The sequence below is a fragment of the Pogona vitticeps genome, chromosome 2 (assembly GCF_051106095.1).
Source record: "Pogona vitticeps strain Pit_001003342236 chromosome 2, PviZW2.1, whole genome shotgun sequence".
Classification (NCBI taxonomy): domain Eukaryota; kingdom Metazoa; phylum Chordata; class Lepidosauria; order Squamata; family Agamidae; genus Pogona; species Pogona vitticeps.
This window is the reverse complement of record NC_135784.1, coordinates 277,808,995-277,828,649: the sequence shown is the minus strand read 5'-3', so window position 1 is coordinate 277,828,649 and position 19,655 is coordinate 277,808,995. Positions and strand designations below refer to the sequence as shown.

Here is a 19,655-nt window from a genome sequence, read left to right as displayed (position 1 = left end):
TATGTATTTGCAGAAAGTCCATGTATCTGAGTGAGGCAACTCACACCTTTAGATTCTAGGATATTTTAGACCACAGGATAAAAAAAAAAGACAGCACAAATCTGTTTTCAGGTGATATCTGTAATTAAACAAGATTTAAAACACATTTTAGACAGTTTTTTTTTCCTACTATACCAATCAGGTGAACTTACATGCAGCTTCATCCACTGAAAGTTCACTGGCTAAGATGCCTCCAATTTTACTAAAAGATGGCATCTGTATACCATACTTCTCCAGTTCCTTCCGCATATTACTAATTTCTTCCTCTAATTAAAAGTAGTGTGGGAGAGAGAAGGGAGGGAGAGTTACATGAACAAAGCTGATTAAGATTTATTACACAATAAAAGCATCTACAAAACAGTTGTATATGTGTCTGGAGGAGAAGGAAGCCTGTAGGCCTTAATATTGTTATGCCTCCAGTTTCTTTGGTTTTCTCCTCCTGTTTTAAAAAAAACACTGAAACCCATAGAGCTCCGTAGTGTGATTTAATAAAGCAAAGCACATTCTTTACACTTTACACCTACTTCAGCACATCAATATGGGGGAGTGGAAAAAATCTGCCACATATACACAGGCTGAAATCCTATTATGGAGCAGCAGTATTAGGGAAAAGTGCAGCAGAGTGGAAGTTATAGTTCCAAAGCACTTCTGCAAGCTTGCAGTACAATAAATGGCTTCTGCACAATCTAACTGCACAATGCTGGTTGCCTGGATTTAATGTCTGGCACGCTTCTGCTGATGTAACTTCACATAATACCAAAACAGACAGGATTTCTGCACTGAGTACTTCAATAACATAGGGCTCCCTATTACTAGCAAATATTAGCAAACAAATGTGAAAAGTACCTGTGAAGTCTACTTTCCCCAGCAAATCCTGGATCTGAGGAGCTATTCCTAATTTAAACAAATATAAGCTATAAGGAAAAAGGGAAAAGATGTGTTACATTACAAAATGTTAAATGGACCAGCATGAGATGAAGTAGATCGTTCCGTATCAACATTTCTTCTGCAATTTATTCACTGGACTTTAAGGTACCAAAGGATTCTTTACTAGTTTTATTAGGCATACACAACTACTCTCCTGAAATAAGTACAGCCTATTTTTTTTCTGAAAAGAGGTTTAAAAATTAGGTTTCTTCTGATTTTTGCATGCCTTATGTTACACAAAATATCTGAGTGGTAATCAAAAGAACTTATAATGATAAGAATTTACTTTGATTCTGTTTCCCAATAATAAGTATATATAGTATTTGATCTTTATACAAAAGTGATATGATATGTTTCAGCCTTTCAAGATTATTCAACCTACCATGAAATAATAAAGTGCTTTTGGGAATTGGAGATAAAAGTCCCGAGAACACCTTGAGAAACCCTGATTTCATTTCATGTTGCTTGGAAAACCTGTATTAATACTGTTCCAAAATGTACAGTGAAGCCATATGGACAATAGCTAAACAAATTCACGTCTTTATTCAAGTCTTCCTGCCATGTGAAATTAACAACTGTTGAGGACTCAGGGAATTTATTAAGATTACACAAGAGACTAATCAAAAGTTGTTGCTAAAAGTGAGAATGAAAGTGGCTCAAACATATCTAAAAACCATCATCAACAACAAGAAGAGTATGTTTTGGAGCTAAAGAAGAGAAAGGATTTCTACTAAGAGCAGTTCAACACCATAAAAGTTGGATTAGGATGATGCAACGCAGAGATGGCAAGAATTAAGATAACTATTCCAAAAAAAAAAGCTCACATGCTGAACATAATTGAGTTTCAAGATGCCAGGAAGAATAGGAAACAAGGAAAAGGGGGCCAGAAGAATTCATGTGGAAGAAGCACATTTTAAAAAGGGTAAGATGTTGCCCTGACTTATAGCAACCCTATCAATTAATGATTTCCAAAAGTTCCTATTAAAATCCTGCTCAGATTTTGTAGATGAAACACTGTCGGGTTTTTTTGGTGAGTCAACCTGTTTCATGTTAGGTCGTCTTCTTTTCTGCCTTCCACTCTTCCTAGCACTATTGCCTTTCCCATGTGAGTCTTATCATGAAATGCTCAAAAGTATGATAGTCTCAGTATAGTCATTTTCAAGGAACCACTTACCGTATTTTTCTGTTTATAAGACGACCTAATGTATAAGACAACCCCCCTTTTCTAACCCCCAAATTAGAAAATTTGCACACTCGCACCCCTTTGATCTTGAAGCCCTTTCATAGCTTCTTCAGGATCAAAGGGGTGCGATCCTGCCGCCCTTTCACAGCTGCGTTACCCACTTCCTAAGCCCCGTGGGACTTAGAAAATGGGTAACACAGCCACGAAAGGGTGGCACACTCGCACGCCTTTGATCCTGAAGCCCTTTCGTGGCTGCTAAAGGATCAAAGGGGTGCAATCCTGCTGCCCTATCATGGCAGCATTACCCACTTCCTAAGCCCCACAAGGCTTAGGAAGTGGGTAACACAGCCGTGAAAGGGCGGCACGCTCACACCCCTTTGATCCTTTAGCAGCCATGAAAGGGGTTCAGGATCAAAAGGGTGTGAGCATGCCACCCTTTCATGGCTGCTTTACCCTATGGCTTCACAAAAGGAAGGGAAAGCTCCTGCCTTCCGTGTATAATATGACCCTCAATTTTTTTGTCTAATTATTTAAGTAAAAAGTGTTATTTTTATACATGGAAAAATAAGGTAGTTTGTCTTTCTGGAAGACCATGGAATCCATGAAAGCTCTCCTCCAACACCACATTTCAAATCAATCATCTTCCCCCCTTACAGCTTTCTTCAATGTCTAGGTTTCACATTCATGCATTTTAATCAAGAATTACAGTGACCCTACAGTATGGATGATCTCAGCCTTCATTTCCAGTGACACAAATCCTACACATAAGAATTTGTTCTCATTCCTTATATAGCTGCTCTTCCAACTCAGACTTGTTCTGATAAGGAAAGATGAGCCTTCCAGAAACATAGGATTTCCTAGGACGATGTTTCAAGAGCAGCTAGAAAGAATGAATTTCAGCACAAGCATATGCTGTTTTTGATAAATATACCAACATTTGGCAGCTTCTAACACCAAGTCTTCATTGCACTTAACTTTTCCTAACATGTGATTTAGACTTTTTTTAAAGGACCAATGTGTCATTTTAAATGTTTAAAAGCAACACCACACTTTAGATTCTGAAAGAACTTGGAAGTCTTTTAGGGCCTGAAATGTAATGTTATATTTAAATATCTAAAATTTGGGCCTGAAATATGTTATATTTAAATATCTAAAATTTCTGCATATAAAAAAAATCAACTTACCTATGCTTTCAATTATTAGACATTTTCCCAAGATTTTGTTACTGCTTCCTAGGAATAAGATATTGCCTAGGAAATGCTTTCAATGTGGCACTGCTGACTCAATTAGCCACTGATACATTGCATATTTATAGGTTGATAATTTCAAGATCAGCACTATTATTTCCATAGGAAACATGATCCCCGCTGCCTAGAAAGAATGGTACAGTACAGAATTTTGAAAGAATATTGTTTACCACTAGAGGGCATTGGAATGCCAGCTCATTACTGATACAACTGCAAATGCCCATTTATGATGCTTTCTTCTATTTCAAATATGAAGAGTTACCAATGTGGATTGTTAATAACATTATTAAGTTAATAAGCTTCTTAAGCACACCCATAGTTATGCTGAGGTTTTAACATATGGACATATCAGTATAGGCAAGATCAACATCTTCTACAATTTAGACATTTCAGTACAGTAATGAGATTTCAGATTAAATTTAATTGTGGATCAACAATATGGCAAAAAGACATATTAGAAAGAACCTGGATGTTGAAAGAAAGTATGTCTTTATGTACTTTACATAAAGAGTATAAAAAGCTGAATGAACCATTTCATTCAGCAAGGAACTTTGAAATGATTTAGAAAATTAAAAATCCTTGGTATCAATTATCAGGATCAAAGGGGGCGAGCATGCCGCCCTTTCATGGCTGCTTTACCCTGTGGCTTCACAGACTCAAAATTCCACAGATTTTGAATGCATAAACAACAAGACGTAGGAAAATTGAATATAATTGTTATCCCAATGATCTTCCTAACCTTGTAAGTCATGCTATCAGAAAGGACAAGAGTTACATTTTGTCTCCTAAATCCTTCTTATTACACACTGTAGTGATTAAAACAGTAGCATCAGATGTCCAATATGAATACCAATTAATTCCTATTCACAGTTCAAGAGCAGCATTATGCTCTAGCAATTTGTACATGTAATACTGTACTGTATTTCCACAACAGGCAAGAAGAACAGATTTGGAAGACAGTGGTATCCTGCTCATAGGTGTCTATGGGGAGGGCTGAGGAAGTACTAGGGAAAGGAGATGCCAAAGGACCATTTTGATTTCATTGATTTTCCTTGTAAGCAAAGTGATGGTCAAGATTTTGCATCAAACATTTTTAACATATATGGAGTGAGAAATGTCAGATGTCTAAGCTGTATTAAGAAAAGGAAGAAGATTAAAGATCAATGTATTCGTGAAGGCTTTCACAGCTGGCCGGGATCTAATGATTGTTGTGGGTTTTTCGGTCTCTTTGGCTGTGTTCTGAAGGTTGTTCTTCCTAACGTTTTGCCAGTCTCTGTGGACGGCACCTTCAGAGGACAGAAGTAGCACTCTGTGCTCTGGTGCAGTCTGTTTGGGAGTTGAGTATTTATAGCTGTGGGATCAGCTTTTGTCTTTTTCAGGAGATGGGTGGTTATGGTGATCAGTGTGTTTTTGTTGTGGGTGTATTACTGTGATAAGGAGGAGAGATTATCTGTCACTGTGATTGATGTGTGTCTTCTGAAGATGCCGGCCACAGAGACTGGCGAAACGTTAAGAAGAACAACCTTCAGAACATGGCCAAAGAGTCCGAAAAACCTACAACAACCAATTAAAGATCATACTGCAAATATATGTTTCCTACCAAAATATACCAAAGAATTTCAGAAGACAATCAGTCTATGCTTTGTATATTAGAGCAAAGTCTTTTGAATTATGTGGATCATGAAATGCTACCAATCACTTTAAAAGAGTTATGTGAAAGCTGAACAGGAAAAAATTATTCAAAATGTGATGTTGGAGGAAAACATTAGACACCATAATCCACAAGAACAACAAATAAGCAGGTTTTAGCCACAGTTCCCACTAAATTGAGGCTATCATACTTTGAGTATATCATGACAAAACAAGACTCGCTAGGAAAGGAAAAAGATGTACCATGAGATGGAATGACTGAATGAAGGAAGCCACTGAATTTAATTTGAAGGATCTGAGTAGTGCTGTTAATGACATAACCCTTTGGGTTGCCATAAGTTGAATGCAACTTGACAGCACATAACAACAACAGATAGAGAAGTATGCTTTAGTGCCTCATTGAAACTACAGCGGATGTACAGAGTTGCATAACATTAAAACAGGACTTCGGTAAATGAATAGTCAATATAGCAATATCCAAGCTTTATCTTAGCAATGGGAAAAAAAGTATAGCCATAGTTCAGAAGTGTGATCTTTTCTGTTCTCAGATAAGCACTATTTCTATGTTCTGGTACTATGTTTCAAATCTGAGACTTGAAAATAGTTTTCAATGAAATACAAGTACTGTACCTTCATAGAGACCAGCATACAGCATTTAATTCAGTCTTAAAAAGTTTACTTCTGATATGAGTGTATCATTTCTTCTTTATGCCTCAATTCATCTTATAAAACATTAACAGCTATAATCAAGTAAGTGTTCACTGTCAACTTTTTTAAAATACAAAGTAGATATTGAAAAGAAGCCAGATTTAAGTTAACATTCTTAGTCTCACCTTAGTGCATGAATGCAATATATCATCCGAGGTATGTTCTTCCTATCATATACATCTGTAGTCTCCGGGTAGAATATCTAAAGCAGGAGAGAAAAAACATACCATCAATGGCTACTTCAATAATCTATTGTTTTACAATATTCTAACATGGTTATTTAATGAGAGTGTAGTGCTGACAGTACACTGGGTGAATGTTGATTTGGACAACATGTTGATATGTTTACCCAGCTGCAATTGTTCGCTAAGTCACCAATGGTGCAAGTTTTTCAGAAAATTCTGAATCCAGCAGTTTTCCAACTGTATATATATAACAATATATACTGCAATCTCAACCATAGGCATGCAGACTCAGAAGTAAACTTAATTAAATAAAACCAACTTTCAAGTAAGTGACTATAGGACTGCAACCTAAATTAACCAGAATTTGATTTAGTGGCCAGAATCCTAGTGATGTTCACTTAAAGTTTGCATGACTTTAGCTAACTGTAATTGTAGCTACATGATGAGGTGCTATGGTGTGTCTTGGCTTGGCCATGCACTTAACTTATAAAACATTTAACAGCTATAATCAAGTAAGCATTCACCGTCAACTTTTTAAAAATAAAAAGTAGATATTGAAAAGTAGATATTTAAAAAACACAAACATATATCTTGTCAATTAACTACTATGAGTTGCAGCAAGTTCTGCAGACCTTGCATGAACACCAGTAATATTCCAGTCAGTGTGTCTAAATAATGCTAGATGCATGCAAGCTTTGTGATTCTGGACTATAACTCTTAGAATTCCTCAAGCAACTTAGTTGCCTGGGGAATTATGGGAACCACAGTCCAAAAACACAAGTCCGCACACCTGTAGATAATATACTGTAAACTGTTAAACCTACTCCTATCTATGTATCAGTTTTACCTTAGTGCGCATGTATGATTGATTATATGATTATATATAAATATGGAAGTTATCATTGCATGCATCCTGCCAACAATCACTTGAAAGGTTCATTACAAATTTGGACATATCCAGTTTGATTGGTGTTGTTTTTATTTGCCCCATATTTTTAGAATGCACTGATTACAATATCACTTGCTTGGTTAGGTGCCTTTCCCAATGATATCCTCTATGATGATGTTAGAAGAATGGCACTAGGTGAGGCAAGCAGCCAGTCCAAGTCAGCAACAAACAAGCACAGCTATCACTGGAATGTGTCTCAGTAAAGAAAGAAAGGAGCCTAAAGGTTCAAGGAAATGTTCAGGACTATCCACTCCCTGTGCTGGCCACTTCCTTGTCTAATGGTAGGGGTATCCTTATGCAAATCCAATAATGCCTCTCAGTTAAGAGTGTAGAGAGACTAGATTTTTGAACCAAGACTTCCAGCATGATGGCAGGCACTTCCTTAGACTTCTACTTCAAGACACTAACCTTTTCAAGCTCTGCACTAAGTGCACCCATCCATATCTTTTTATTTAAGAAACTGTGTAGATGTGTTTGTACAAACTAGGAAAGACATATTTATCACCAAGTCATGGCCCTTCACAAAGAGAAACAATGCTCACTACATTTCCCAGGTCATTAAGATTCACTTCTCCTTGAAAAAGTTTGTTCTATTTGAAAATCACTGTAGCAGTGGAAAAAAAACCCTACCTTTTGACTAAGCAAGTACGTTGGGTAAAGACACAGGAATTATTTGTTTGTTTGTTTGTTTGTTTGTTTTATTAGATTTATACCCCACCCATCTAGATTAAAGGTCTACTCTGGGCGGTTTAGCTCAGTAATTCCAAATCTTGGGTAACCCAGATGTTCTTGGACTACAATTCTCATAAGCCTTCATGACCAGCTGTGCTAGCTGGGGTTCCTGGGAATTGCAGTCCAAAAATACCATGTTGAAAATGTAAGGTTGGGAACCACTGATTTAGCTCATGCTAAACATTCCACAATACATTGGCAAGGTACATGACTTGGTTTGCCCACCTGATGAAATACTGTACTATTGCTGACAATGTCAGGTCACCTCATTTAGCTGAGCTGGCAAGACACAAGTACCAGCACAACAGTGAGTGAGTGAGTGCGCAGCAGTGAACTGGTGGACAAGATTGGGTGCATCCTACTGTCTGTCAGATGCAGAAAAACAGTGGTTCTCAACCTTAGATTTTCAACATGCTTGGATTTTAACTCCCACTAATCTCAACCAGCAAGGCCGACTTAAAATTGCAACCATTTACTCTGTCTTGTTGAATTAAATGGTGTCCATTCTCCATCAAGACAAATCTAGCCCACCTCTTCATTTGTTTTACTGCTAAGACAATGAGCACCAACCACTAAGATAAAAATCCAAGAAGACTTTATACTTCTTACTATTCAGTTAAAAAAAGATCAATATAGAATTTTTGTGCAAGTGAGGGGGGAGAGCTGTAAACTATTACAGAAATGAAACAGCCTGCTTGAGAAATTGTCCTTATAAAGGAGAAAAAAATAACTACAGTTGACAATTAAACACTAGTGTTCAAAAGAGTTCTCAAAATTTAATTTTCAGACTACAATTCCCAGTATCCCCAATCAGAAAGGTAATTGGAAGGGGATTTCAGAAGCTGTCATTCAAAAAACTTTTCTCAGTTCTGGTATTAAACACTGCTAGGAAGTCTTTATGGAAAAATATATAAAAGCAAAAGGAGGTGAGTCGGTTGAAAAAGTAAGTCCATCACATGACATGAGGGCACGATACTTGGTTGCTGAACAGGAATTACTTTTTGGGCCTACCTCTCCCAGAAACACCCAGCTAGCATATAATTAAAAAGTAACTTCATCAAGCTCTGCCCAAACATTTTTCAAAATCCAAAAACAGGGTGGGGTGGGGGGTGGGTACAAAGTTGAAAGAAGGGAAATCAAGCTTCTTAAATGAGACAACCAGATTGATGTTTCTACCACCAGCTCCGTGAGCTTGCTTGTTAAGCTTGTGCTTGAGAAGTTCTGGCTTCTCCTGTTGTTCCTAGTCCCTGTGTCAGATCTTCTAGGCACATGTGAGCTGCATAATCTAATGCCACAGATCGGAGCCAGCTGAAAAGTATGGCAGCCTGCTCGTTTTCTCCATACTACCAGCTGCCTTGGCAAGAAAGGGGCAGAACATGAATTCCATCTCCTTCAGATCTCTTCCCCCCCTCAACCTCCATCCCCACCTTCGGTGTGTGTTAGTAATTCAAACAGGGTGGATTCTAGGTTTCCTGCACACTTGATGAAGAGGTGGAGCCCAGTACCACAGCAAATGTTTTGCTTCGAAAAGATCCCAGTTCACAATCCCAGTATCTTGAGCTCGGACAAAGGAAGCCTCTCATCTGAAATTCTAGACAGCCATTGTTAAGTTACTGCGGACATAATTGAGAAAGACAGATTAGGGGTCTGACTTACTACAGTGGACCCTTGACTTACAGACGGCTTGACTTACAGACTTTTTGAGTTACAGACTTCTCTGGCCGCAAAATTTAGGTTTGACTTGCAGCCTGAGAATTGACTTACAGACCAGAAAAAAACCAAAATGGAACAAAAACGGCCTGTTATGGGATTAATCGGTTTTCAATGCACTGTAGGTCAATGGAGACTTGACCTACAGACTTTTTGACTTGAGAACCACCTTCCAATATGGATTAAGTTCTCAAGTCAAGACCCCACTGTATTAAGGAAACAACGTCTTGGTCACTTCCTTCTGGACTCTCTCCTCATTTAATAAGCATTCTAAACTCGCATATGACAAAATTCGCGATCCAAATACTTACTTTTGGTAATCCAATGGACTCCATTGCCCGCAGCCACTGTACTGTATTATCTGTGTGTCGGAAATGAAGACCTGATCGCTAAGTGGGGGAAGATAAATAGACAGCATTGCTCAGTTATTTTTCAGTGACTCCACAAGTGACATTCAGATTATTAAACCTCCCATTTTGAACATTATCTAAATAAGAAAAGACAGTATAGAAAGAATTAAACATGACAACTGACCGCTCAACCAAGAAAAGCACTTACTCAAATTCTATTTGGCAGTCTGCAGATAGGTGAAATATGCATGTAAGAAGCAGTGCATACTAGCTCTGCTCCACACTGTCGCTGCAACTGCAACTATTCAGGGAGAAAAGCCTCCCTTAGGCTTGCAGCCTCTCCATCTGGTTCAGAATGCTGATTGCCCTGCATTCTGGGTCACATGAAGAATCTCCATGTGTAGAAGAGTCTCATTCCTTCCAAAAGTCACTCTCTATTCTGGTCACTGTGTTTATTTATGAACTTGTACAGGAGTAGTGGCAAAAGATCCTCTCTGGGGTGTCTTTGGCTTTTCATAATGTTTCTGGACCCAAAACCAGGTTTAAAATGTAGTACATATATGCTTGATTGAAAAGCACAGCTTGAAACTGAAAGGGAAGAGAGAGAAGGTGGAATGTGGAAATGGTGCCATGTTTGAGCATGAGAGCAGATCCAGTTTGTATTCATGGGAGGTCAGGCAGACGAATAATCAATATACGTACATGTCCTAATAACATAATCTAAACAGCCTAACAGGGAAAAATGGTCCTTGTTGTAGCTGTTTCCAGTAACTGTTTTTATTATGCATTCCTGTTTTCTATTCAGTCAGTACTTTAAAAATTCCACTTAGAAGTGTAAAAGAGAAACTGCTTTGATTATTCAGGAAGAAGCACTGTACACCAATGTTCCCTCTAATTTTCTGTTCCACTGCACGGGAGCTTTGCTCTGTGTGCGTGGGGGTGGGCAGGGCTTCATTTGAAACGGGAAGTAAACAAACCGGCTGCCCACATGTATGGCGTTCTCTCTCTCTCTCTCTCTCTCTCTCTCTCTCTCTCTCTCTCTCTCTGTGTGTGTGTGTGTGTGTGTGTGTGTGTGTGTGTGTGTGTGTGTGTGTGTGAGTGAGAGAGAGAGAGAGAGAGAGAGAGAGAGAGGTGTGTGTGTGTGTGTGTGTGTGTGTGTGTGTGTGTGTGTGAGAGAGAGAGAGAGAGAGAGAGCTTCTCCTGCTTTCAAATGTAGTAACATTTTACAGGTTTGTTACTAAGATTCTCTCTGTATTCTGTTTTGTAATCCCCAGCCAGTGAACTGGGGCAGGTCTTCCCCTACAATTCCAAGTAAGAAACATGAGAGGGAGCCTGTTTATGTTCTGTGCAGTATCAGCTGCCCTGGCAAACCACAGCCCCGTAAGAAACCTGTAACAATTGAAGCCAGATAGGCGGTGACTTGGGGCAAAGCCTTTCTTATTGTGATTCCCATCATACTGCTTCTTTTGTGGACTACAGCTCCTAATGCTACCTGTGGGAGTTTTTCATTTTTTTTCTTTTTTCTTTTTTTTTTGGCAAATGTAATATTCCAAAATTCAGCCCAGAGCAACCTCAAACCTATCGCATTGACATGGTATTATTATGCAGTACCAATCACTGGCATAGCAACCACTGAATGACTCTTTTGATTGCAAGCATAGCTTCAGTAGGTGGTTTACCTTATAACGCGTCTGTTCCACATCATAGATTTTCTTATCAGAGACCAACTTTGGCGCAAAAAACTTTGCTAATTTGGCAAGATAAACACCATTCCTTAATCCTTCTTCCAGTTCAGTAGTAGGTGGCAATTCTTCACCAAGACAGACTTCCATCCATCTGCAAATACATAAAGTCTTTGTAACCACAGGAACTTTAATATGGTACAATGGCAGAAATCCTATTGCTTAGCATTGCAAGTCATAACAAGAATAGGCCCACTGAACCAATGAAGCTTACTGAGAAGTTGACTCCCCAGATGCCCACTGATTCTGTGGGTCTATTCCAGTTGTAACTGACCACACTAAGTAACACTGTATCAGCCAAAACTTTATCTTCACTTTAGCAAATCCAATACATTGGGCTGTAATTGTATAGAATAGTTTAGCATCATGGGAATAAATTGTAGACTCATTCTCGCCGTCTCTTTCTCAGGCCACCGGAAGACTGGATTATTATCCTGGCTTGCTTAAAAACAAGAGCTCAAAGAGACCAGAGTTGCCCTAAATTGGACATAATAACGAACTTTAGTGAGTTTAAGCACAGGCAGATGGGGTAAAGCTTTGATAAAATGCTATATCCCAGGCTTATAGAAAAGCTCTAAGAGACTTTCAATGGTACAGGGAGGACACTGCTCACCATGGGTCACAGAAAAAACAAGCAGTTCAACAAGAAAACACAGATTTAACAAAGTTGTCACTGAAATGTATCAAAACCTAATGTCTGGCCAAAATGCAGCTAGTTTTTTTGTCCCTGTGTACACTGTCAACTTTTCTTCAGCCACAGGTAATTCTTTATTGCAGAAGAAGCAAGTTTATCACATCAGTAATTCATGAAATAAACTTTATCCGATTAAATTCTATTAGTGAACTTGTTGTATGATATATGAAAATCATTTCACCAAGATACATAATATCCAAAAAACAATGCAGAAAGCTTCAAGGTAACACATCTTTATCATGAACAACTTCTGCCATAAGCTGTGCTACACCAGATGTTAGGATTTATCAGCACCTACAAAAAACCATTGCACTAAAATTATTCTTTGCCAATTCAGCCCACTATGTTTATTCTTGATGACTGGATATACTCCAGAGTGGAGTTAAGTCATAATTATTAATATGAAGACATATACATACAAAAGACACAACAGTCCATCTTCTACTTACTTTGAAAAACCATATAGGAAGAGATTGTATGTGTTTTGGCAGCTGTGAACATTCAAATTCCATATTACTTTTTCAAACAGAATTTTACAGAAGGCAGAGCAAGGCCATGATGTGCTTCAGACATGATAATAGTTCTTGAAACATGACTGTACTATTCATTTATGGATGTGTCACGAGGCTGCTCATTTAACTAGTGTTGGCATAAACATTCCAGAACTGCACCTTTTAATTATATTGACAGTTTAAACCTCTTAATCTGACATGTAGCCTTCTGCCGTAACAGGAGTTGCCACCTGGTGTATTAGGAGAAGTCTGAATAAAAGCCAAAAGATAGACTAGCAACAGAATTGCATTTCAATGCATTTATATTGCAGAGCCCATTGCAGTAAATTTTAAAGAGGGCAGGACAGAAGAGGACTCTCTGGGAAAAAGATGCTGCCTTTGAAATATTACCACCATCTTTAAATGGGGTCTGAAAGTCATACAGAATATATTATTCATTTATTTATGTATGTATTTCTACTCCCCTTGTATCAACAGCTCGCAGGATGGGTGACCATACATTAAAAGAACTGTATACAATAGACGTGGTGGCACTGCAGGTTAAACCACAGAAGACTCTGTGCTGCAAGGTTAGACCAGCAGTTGTAAGATCGAATCCACGTGACGGAGTGAGTTCCCGTCGCTTGTCCCAGCTCCTGCCAACCTAGCAATTCGAAAGCATGTAAAAATGCAAGTAGATAAATAGGTACCACATCGGTGGGAAGGTAACAGCATTCCATGTCTAGTCATGCTGGCCACGTGACCACGGAAACTGTCTTAACATTTGCTGCTGGGGCTCCCTCAGCTGAGACAATTATGTGTCCCATAACTGAAAGTGGAACATTACGTGGAGACAGAAGGAAGGACTTTGTCAGATGTGGCATTTGGGTTGTAGGATGCCTTCCCTTTGGAATGCCACATCTGACCAAGTCCTTCCTTCTGTCTCCACGTAATGTTCCACTTTCAGTTATGGGACGCATAATTGTCTCAGCTGAGGGAGCCCCAACAGCAAATCTTAAGCATCAGTCAGGTATATTTGCAGAGAAGCATCCCCTCAAATCTGATGCTAAGCCATTCAGGACTTTAAAAGTCCCTATCAATACCTTAAGAATCACATAGGAAACTTACCTGGTAACTGGTGCTATTATTACAGAAATAGTGTCATCTGGATCTTAAAAGGCATTCTAGCCAGCAGTCTAGCTATTACATGTTCCAGCAACCACATCATTTTCAAGGGCAACCCTGTGTAGAGTACACTACAACACTCCTAATGGGAAATTATCAGTGTATGAACTATTGTGGCCAGCTTGTCAGTGTCCAGGAATTGTTGTAGCCTGTCCATTGGCCAAAGGTGGTCTTCTGGCACTTCAAGCCCATCACAGGTTTCGGCAACAGAAGCAAATCCATGAATACTCCCAATCTATACAACTGTTCCTTTAGAGGAATTGCAAAGCCATCCAGAACAAGTAGCATACCTAACTTCCAGGAAGAGGAACCATCTAACTACACAGCCTATCTTCTAGTTAATGAATTCTACACTTGACACTATTGTGTTCAAATAGAACTAGGTGAACCTCTCAATTACAAATATGTTTGCACCTAGATGTGTTTGTACATGTGTTTGTGCAAGTGCATACACACCTTGGCACTGGTTTTTTTTCAGTTCTAAGAGTAACTGGACCCCTCAATTCCCTATCACATTAAAACAACTGATCACTTAATCATCAAGCTCTTTAGTTTTCTTCAATAATGTTAAAAAGCAATATTGAAAAGGTGGAAAATTAGGGGGAAAAGTCTCAACAAGGTCCATTAAAAAACACAGAAATATCCAGACCAGAGAGGGAACAGTTTCATTTTTAGACTAGAACTTCCTTTTTGGACAGGAACTCCTGGTGCTGGCTATGATGGCTGGGGGATTCTGAGTTGCCATCAAGAAAAGTAACCTTCCTAGCTCTTATCCGGATGCCCTAAGAACTTGATTCCTTGAAAGCTTGTGTCTGCTATTTGATGCCTTCCTCAATGTAATAAAGATGGTTGCCCCACAGATAACTTTTCTTTCAGGGCCTGTCTGTAAGTGGCAGCACAAACTTCTTCACTGATTTTACTAAAATCATTCATAGCAGTATTGAGGACTTAATCTATCAAATGCAGTCTTTACAGTGATCCAGAAATATTTTTTAAAAAACTCATCACATTAAGGTTAAATACAACAGGCAAGTATACAGACTGTATCCACAGAATTCTAAACAGCTCTATTTTTCTCTGTTTGCTTCTAATAGCCTTACAGCTAATCCTTTTACAGAAGTGGGTTCAGATGACAAGTGTTGTATTCCTGTACTGCGGGTGACCTCTTTCAAGTAGCTGCTCGATCCACCTATAGCAAGTCAATGAATTGCTAATTATCTTTACCTTCTTGTACACAGAGCCCAGTTTACCTTAAATATACACTATAAATAAATACATTTTGGATGACATTTACAGCCCTACTTTGGCAATCATTCCAGCTGTATTTTTGGAGTCTGACATCTGTATTTATACGAGAAAATTTATGAGATTCTCCAGTGAAAGCTCACACGGAAGTATAACATTAAACACGCAGCAGAATATGCCATTTAATGATAACAAATACAGAAACAGCAATATCCATTCAATAAGCAAGGATGAATCATAACACTATTAAAATCAGGTTTTCAACTTTCCAGAGCCCCTGGAGAAATTAAGAATCCAAATAGTTCCAAAATATTTAGAAAGCAACTCTGGAGAAGAAATTCCATACATGAAGCATTACACATGTTCTGTCTGTTCTAACCTCAGACAGTTGTGAGACTTTTGAGAATGGCATCTGATGAAAACCAGAAAACTGAAACATCTCTTGAGGTACAGGATAGCTCAAGGGTTTAGATATTTGGCTGCAGAGCCAAGATTGGGAGTTCAATTCCCCAATGTATCTCCTTGACTGGGGCTGGACTTCATGATCCAAAGGGTCCCTCCCAGCTTTGCATGTCTAAAACTACTAAGGAAATCTTTTCATAAACAGGCTTCAAGCTATTTATGAGTATTAGGTAAATTCAGAACTCTAAATTGAGACTGGAAGTGGACAGGCAACTAATTACTGTTTGAGAACTAATGATCTCTACAGTTATGATCTCTACAACTAAACTGTCGAAAAAGCCTTTAGAGAGGGGTCTGACACAACACAGCACTTTAAATCCTTTCTGGAGATAATCAAGGTTATGATACAATAAACTGAAAAGTGTCAAGGTTAGGATACAATAAGCTGGAAATTGTCAAGGTTAGGATACAATAAACGGCAGCATGATCAAAAGCTTAATTACATTATTTCAAAGAATACACAGTACAGTAACTTGAGCTGTATATTGAAATTTATGCATATCGCTTTCCTGCAAATAAAAAATAGTAAGATGAATCACAACCTATCAGTATGTATTTTAAAAACCAATATAAAAAGTTTGTCGCTTACAACATTACTGCACATCTACAGGCCTGTATTTAACTATACCAGGGAGAAAATTTCTCTGTGATTTCAGCAGAAAGAATGCGTCATTGAATATAGTACAGGGCCTTTCCAGAAAACTTTATTGAGCAACACATTCACTATATTTTCAGCATTTATCGCCCTGACAACTCTCCAAATTCATTTTCAGAAGATTAGTTTGAATGCTATCCCAAATATGAGTAATTCTTAGGCGTCACCAACCATTTACGAAAAAACAATTTATTTACTCCTCATACCAATTCAGGGCCATTAAACATACTTGGTCTTGTTTCCACATTGTTTTAATTTCTTGCCTCAACATTAGGTATTTTGACCTTTTTTGTACTTTCTGTACTTTTGAGGCTGCTTACTGATGGAACTCCTTATCTGTCTTATTACAATCAACTGTTTTATCTGTGATAATTTGCTTCCCATGGATAAAATTTTTTTTTTTTTAAAAAATTTCAATCATGATGTAAATTTAAGAAATCTGATTTTTTAAAATTTATATAATCAAAAACAGTCAAATTTGTTTTATTTAAATCATGATTTTAATTCAACCCACCCTGCCCAGTATAATGTGGTTTCGTTTTCTAAAACTAGGGGACGCTGGTATTTACTCCCAGGCTCTGGCTCCACAGTGAGATACCTAGTTTGCTGAGCTACCCAGCAGCCTCAAACCTTCAAAGCACTATATTCCTTTCCAACCTCCTTAGGGAGGAGCACCTAACCCCTACCCTCTCCATCATTTTCTCCATGCAGAGAACGTGTCTGCAGACAATAAATTACTGCTCACATGCATTATGAGTAGGAATTTTCCTCTGCAGATGTGTTGTGCTCACATATATAAAACATCACTGGATAAAGGAAGGAATAGGTGCTCCCCCTCTAAGCATGCTGGAATGAAGCAGTAGATACAGGGCTCAAATTTACAGCCAAATCCCAACCTACATTTCTACTGCACATCCAAGTGCACATCCAGAGATCTGGCATGCATAGACATCCCCCTTGCATAGAAATAGCATTAGCATGGTCAATAGCACCCACATGGAGAGAATAGCAATCCAAAAATGCTCAAATTTCCCAAATATGGCACTTCATATGAAGTAGGAAAAAAACTAAACATGTAAATTCAGCCAAAACTTCCAAGAGTAGATCCATGGAATGAACGGGATCTATTGAATCAGAACTTCCAAAGGTTGCACTGATTCAGTCATTCTACAGTGGTGCCCCGCATGACAACGATAATCCATTCCACTGAAATCATTGTTCAGTGAAAACATCATCTAGCAAAAGCCATTTCCCCACTGGAATGCACTGAAACCCGTTTAATGCGTTCCAATGGGGGAAAATCATCGTCGTTCTGTGAAGATCACCCATAGGAAAGCCATTTCGCGAAGCGCCGATCAGCTGTTAAAATGGTTGCCCTGTGAAGCATCGGTCCTGAAAACATCCATTTTGTGAAAGGCTGATAAGTGGCAAAATAGTCGTCTTGCAAAAATCGGTTTGTGAAGCAGGGACCCAAACATCATCCAGCGAAAATCAGCCATTGGAATCACTGTTTTGCGAATCGCTATAGCGATCGCAAAACCTCATCGTCATGCGGATTCATCCTTTTGCGAGGTCGTTGTCTAGTCACTTACCACTGTACTTTATTAGCAACTAACAATTGAATTTCACTCACAGAAAGTTCTGCCTGTCAATAAATAAAACAAACAAATAAGGTTTCATGTCCAGCTCACACAGAGAATACAGCCATTTACACACTTATTCTCCAGAACTCTCTCCAGGAGTTCCATACTACAATTCTGGGAACCCATGATACTGGCCATTTTGCTGGATAGATAGGAATGATAGCATAAGACTTGGTATTCTTGGGGCCAGTGCTAACAAGACAATGTTAGAATTTATCAAGCTTGGGAAGGCTGATACAGATACAATATGAGCTGCCATGACAAGTAAAAGTGTTACCCTATTCATCTTTTAGCTGATCACTTTTGGAAACAGACTGCTTACACCAGATGAATTTTTGACCTGATACAGCCACCCAATTTTGATTCTTTTACGAATGTCTGCTGTTGCAGAAAGGAAGGTAATGTAATTGATACCCCCCCCCCCCAAGTCAATCCAACTGACATTCTGCTTCCTCCAGGCTGTTTGCTTTCGGCCAGCAAGCACATCAGCATTCAGAAAGATAAGGAGCAGGACCTAGCACTGGGCCACAATGCCCATTTCACCACTTCTGATATGAAAGACTATGGTGTTCAGGAAATAACAATGGCAGCTGAACAGGAGAAATGGGATATTGCCTGAAATCACAATGCTGACTCCTACAATTCTTGCCTCACATCTCCCCACTGCAGGTGACTCACTTGAGTGTACTAGAAGAAAGCTGTGATGTCTTTATACAAACTAGGAGGTGGTATCTGACTTCCCATATACAGTATTTGGGGTTACACCTCCAACAATCCTTTCTCACACACCATGTTAGGTGGGATAGGAGTTGCAGGCCAAAGTGTACAGAAGTCAAACACACCATACTCCAATATCAACAAAATCTATTGTATCTATTCATGGACTGCACAGGTGAAAAACTTGTTCAGAATTGGAAGGCCATGTAAAATCTGAGGAACCAGATGGCTGCAGATAAATCATATAACACCAACTTTGTAAGTGCAGGCTGAGAAATTTAACGTACAGTATTTTAGAAATTCTGTTCAATATATGTGAAATTTATACTTTTTAGTGGGATTATGGGTGAACACCATCAGCAGGGTCTAGAGTTAGTTTTTCAGATTTTTCCAGAAACCTGGGAAATCCACTCCCTATGAAGTGGAGCTAGAAGGGAGGAATGAGGCCAAAGAAGCTCATGTGTGTGTGTTTTTTTTAAATGCAGTATTCGTCTAGCATAAAGTTTGCTGTAACAGATTGTATGTAAACTGAAAAAATCCCCTCACATGCTTTAATAGCCAAAAATTAGGGGTAGGGGTTCTCAAAGAGTGGAGGAATTGCTCCCCACCCCATGCCTCCAGAGTTAAGAAAAAAAATGCAAAGTTTTTTTTTAAAAATTGGGAACTAGGGGCACATGTCAGCATCTTCCAATTTAGTTCATTAAATTGGAGGCATGATTGTTTCCTTATACCCCCATTTATAACTTTGCTTCTCAAACTGAGCTCTCTCTCTAGAAAGGCTAAAAACACATTTTCCGCAAATGGAAGATGAGATATTTAAGAGCTTAACTAAAGTTTACAAACCACACAGAACTGCCCTTGGACCAGTTTTTGGATCCTGTGTCTCAAATCCTAGAAGAAAGGTATTATAAGACTGAAATAAAATGCATAGGCTAGTACTGTACAGTTGCAAAGCAAAAACATCAAATTTTAATTTATGATATGATAATGTCAAAATAAAACTCTGTTATGAGGCAGGATATCGGAAACCACCGACATCTATTCTGGAGTCCCAAAACTAGATTTTCAGTTTTGCAAGAAATTTTAGCAGCTGGCCACGTGAGAATCCAAGATAAGCTAATTATCTCTGGAACTGCCTAAA

At 38.6% G+C, this 19,655-nt stretch overlaps 1 protein-coding gene across 2 annotated transcripts in view; it reads right to left on the bottom strand.

The window, feature by feature from the left end:
* The window catches only part of IQGAP2 (IQ motif containing GTPase activating protein 2), a 183,238-nt gene that overhangs the window by 65,871 nt on the left and 97,712 nt on the right, over positions 1–19,655 (bottom strand). For both annotated transcript variants that reach the window (XM_072992667.2, XM_072992668.2), the window contains exons 3-7: positions 11,360–11,516; positions 9,642–9,719; positions 5,880–5,956; positions 886–953; positions 192–305 (exon numbers count right to left, since the gene is read on the bottom strand). In XM_072992667.2, the coding sequence (XP_072848768.2) occupies positions 192–305; positions 886–953; positions 5,880–5,956; positions 9,642–9,719; positions 11,360–11,516 (494 nt within the window). The remainder of the gene's footprint in view (positions 1–191; positions 306–885; positions 954–5,879; positions 5,957–9,641; positions 9,720–11,359; positions 11,517–19,655) is intronic.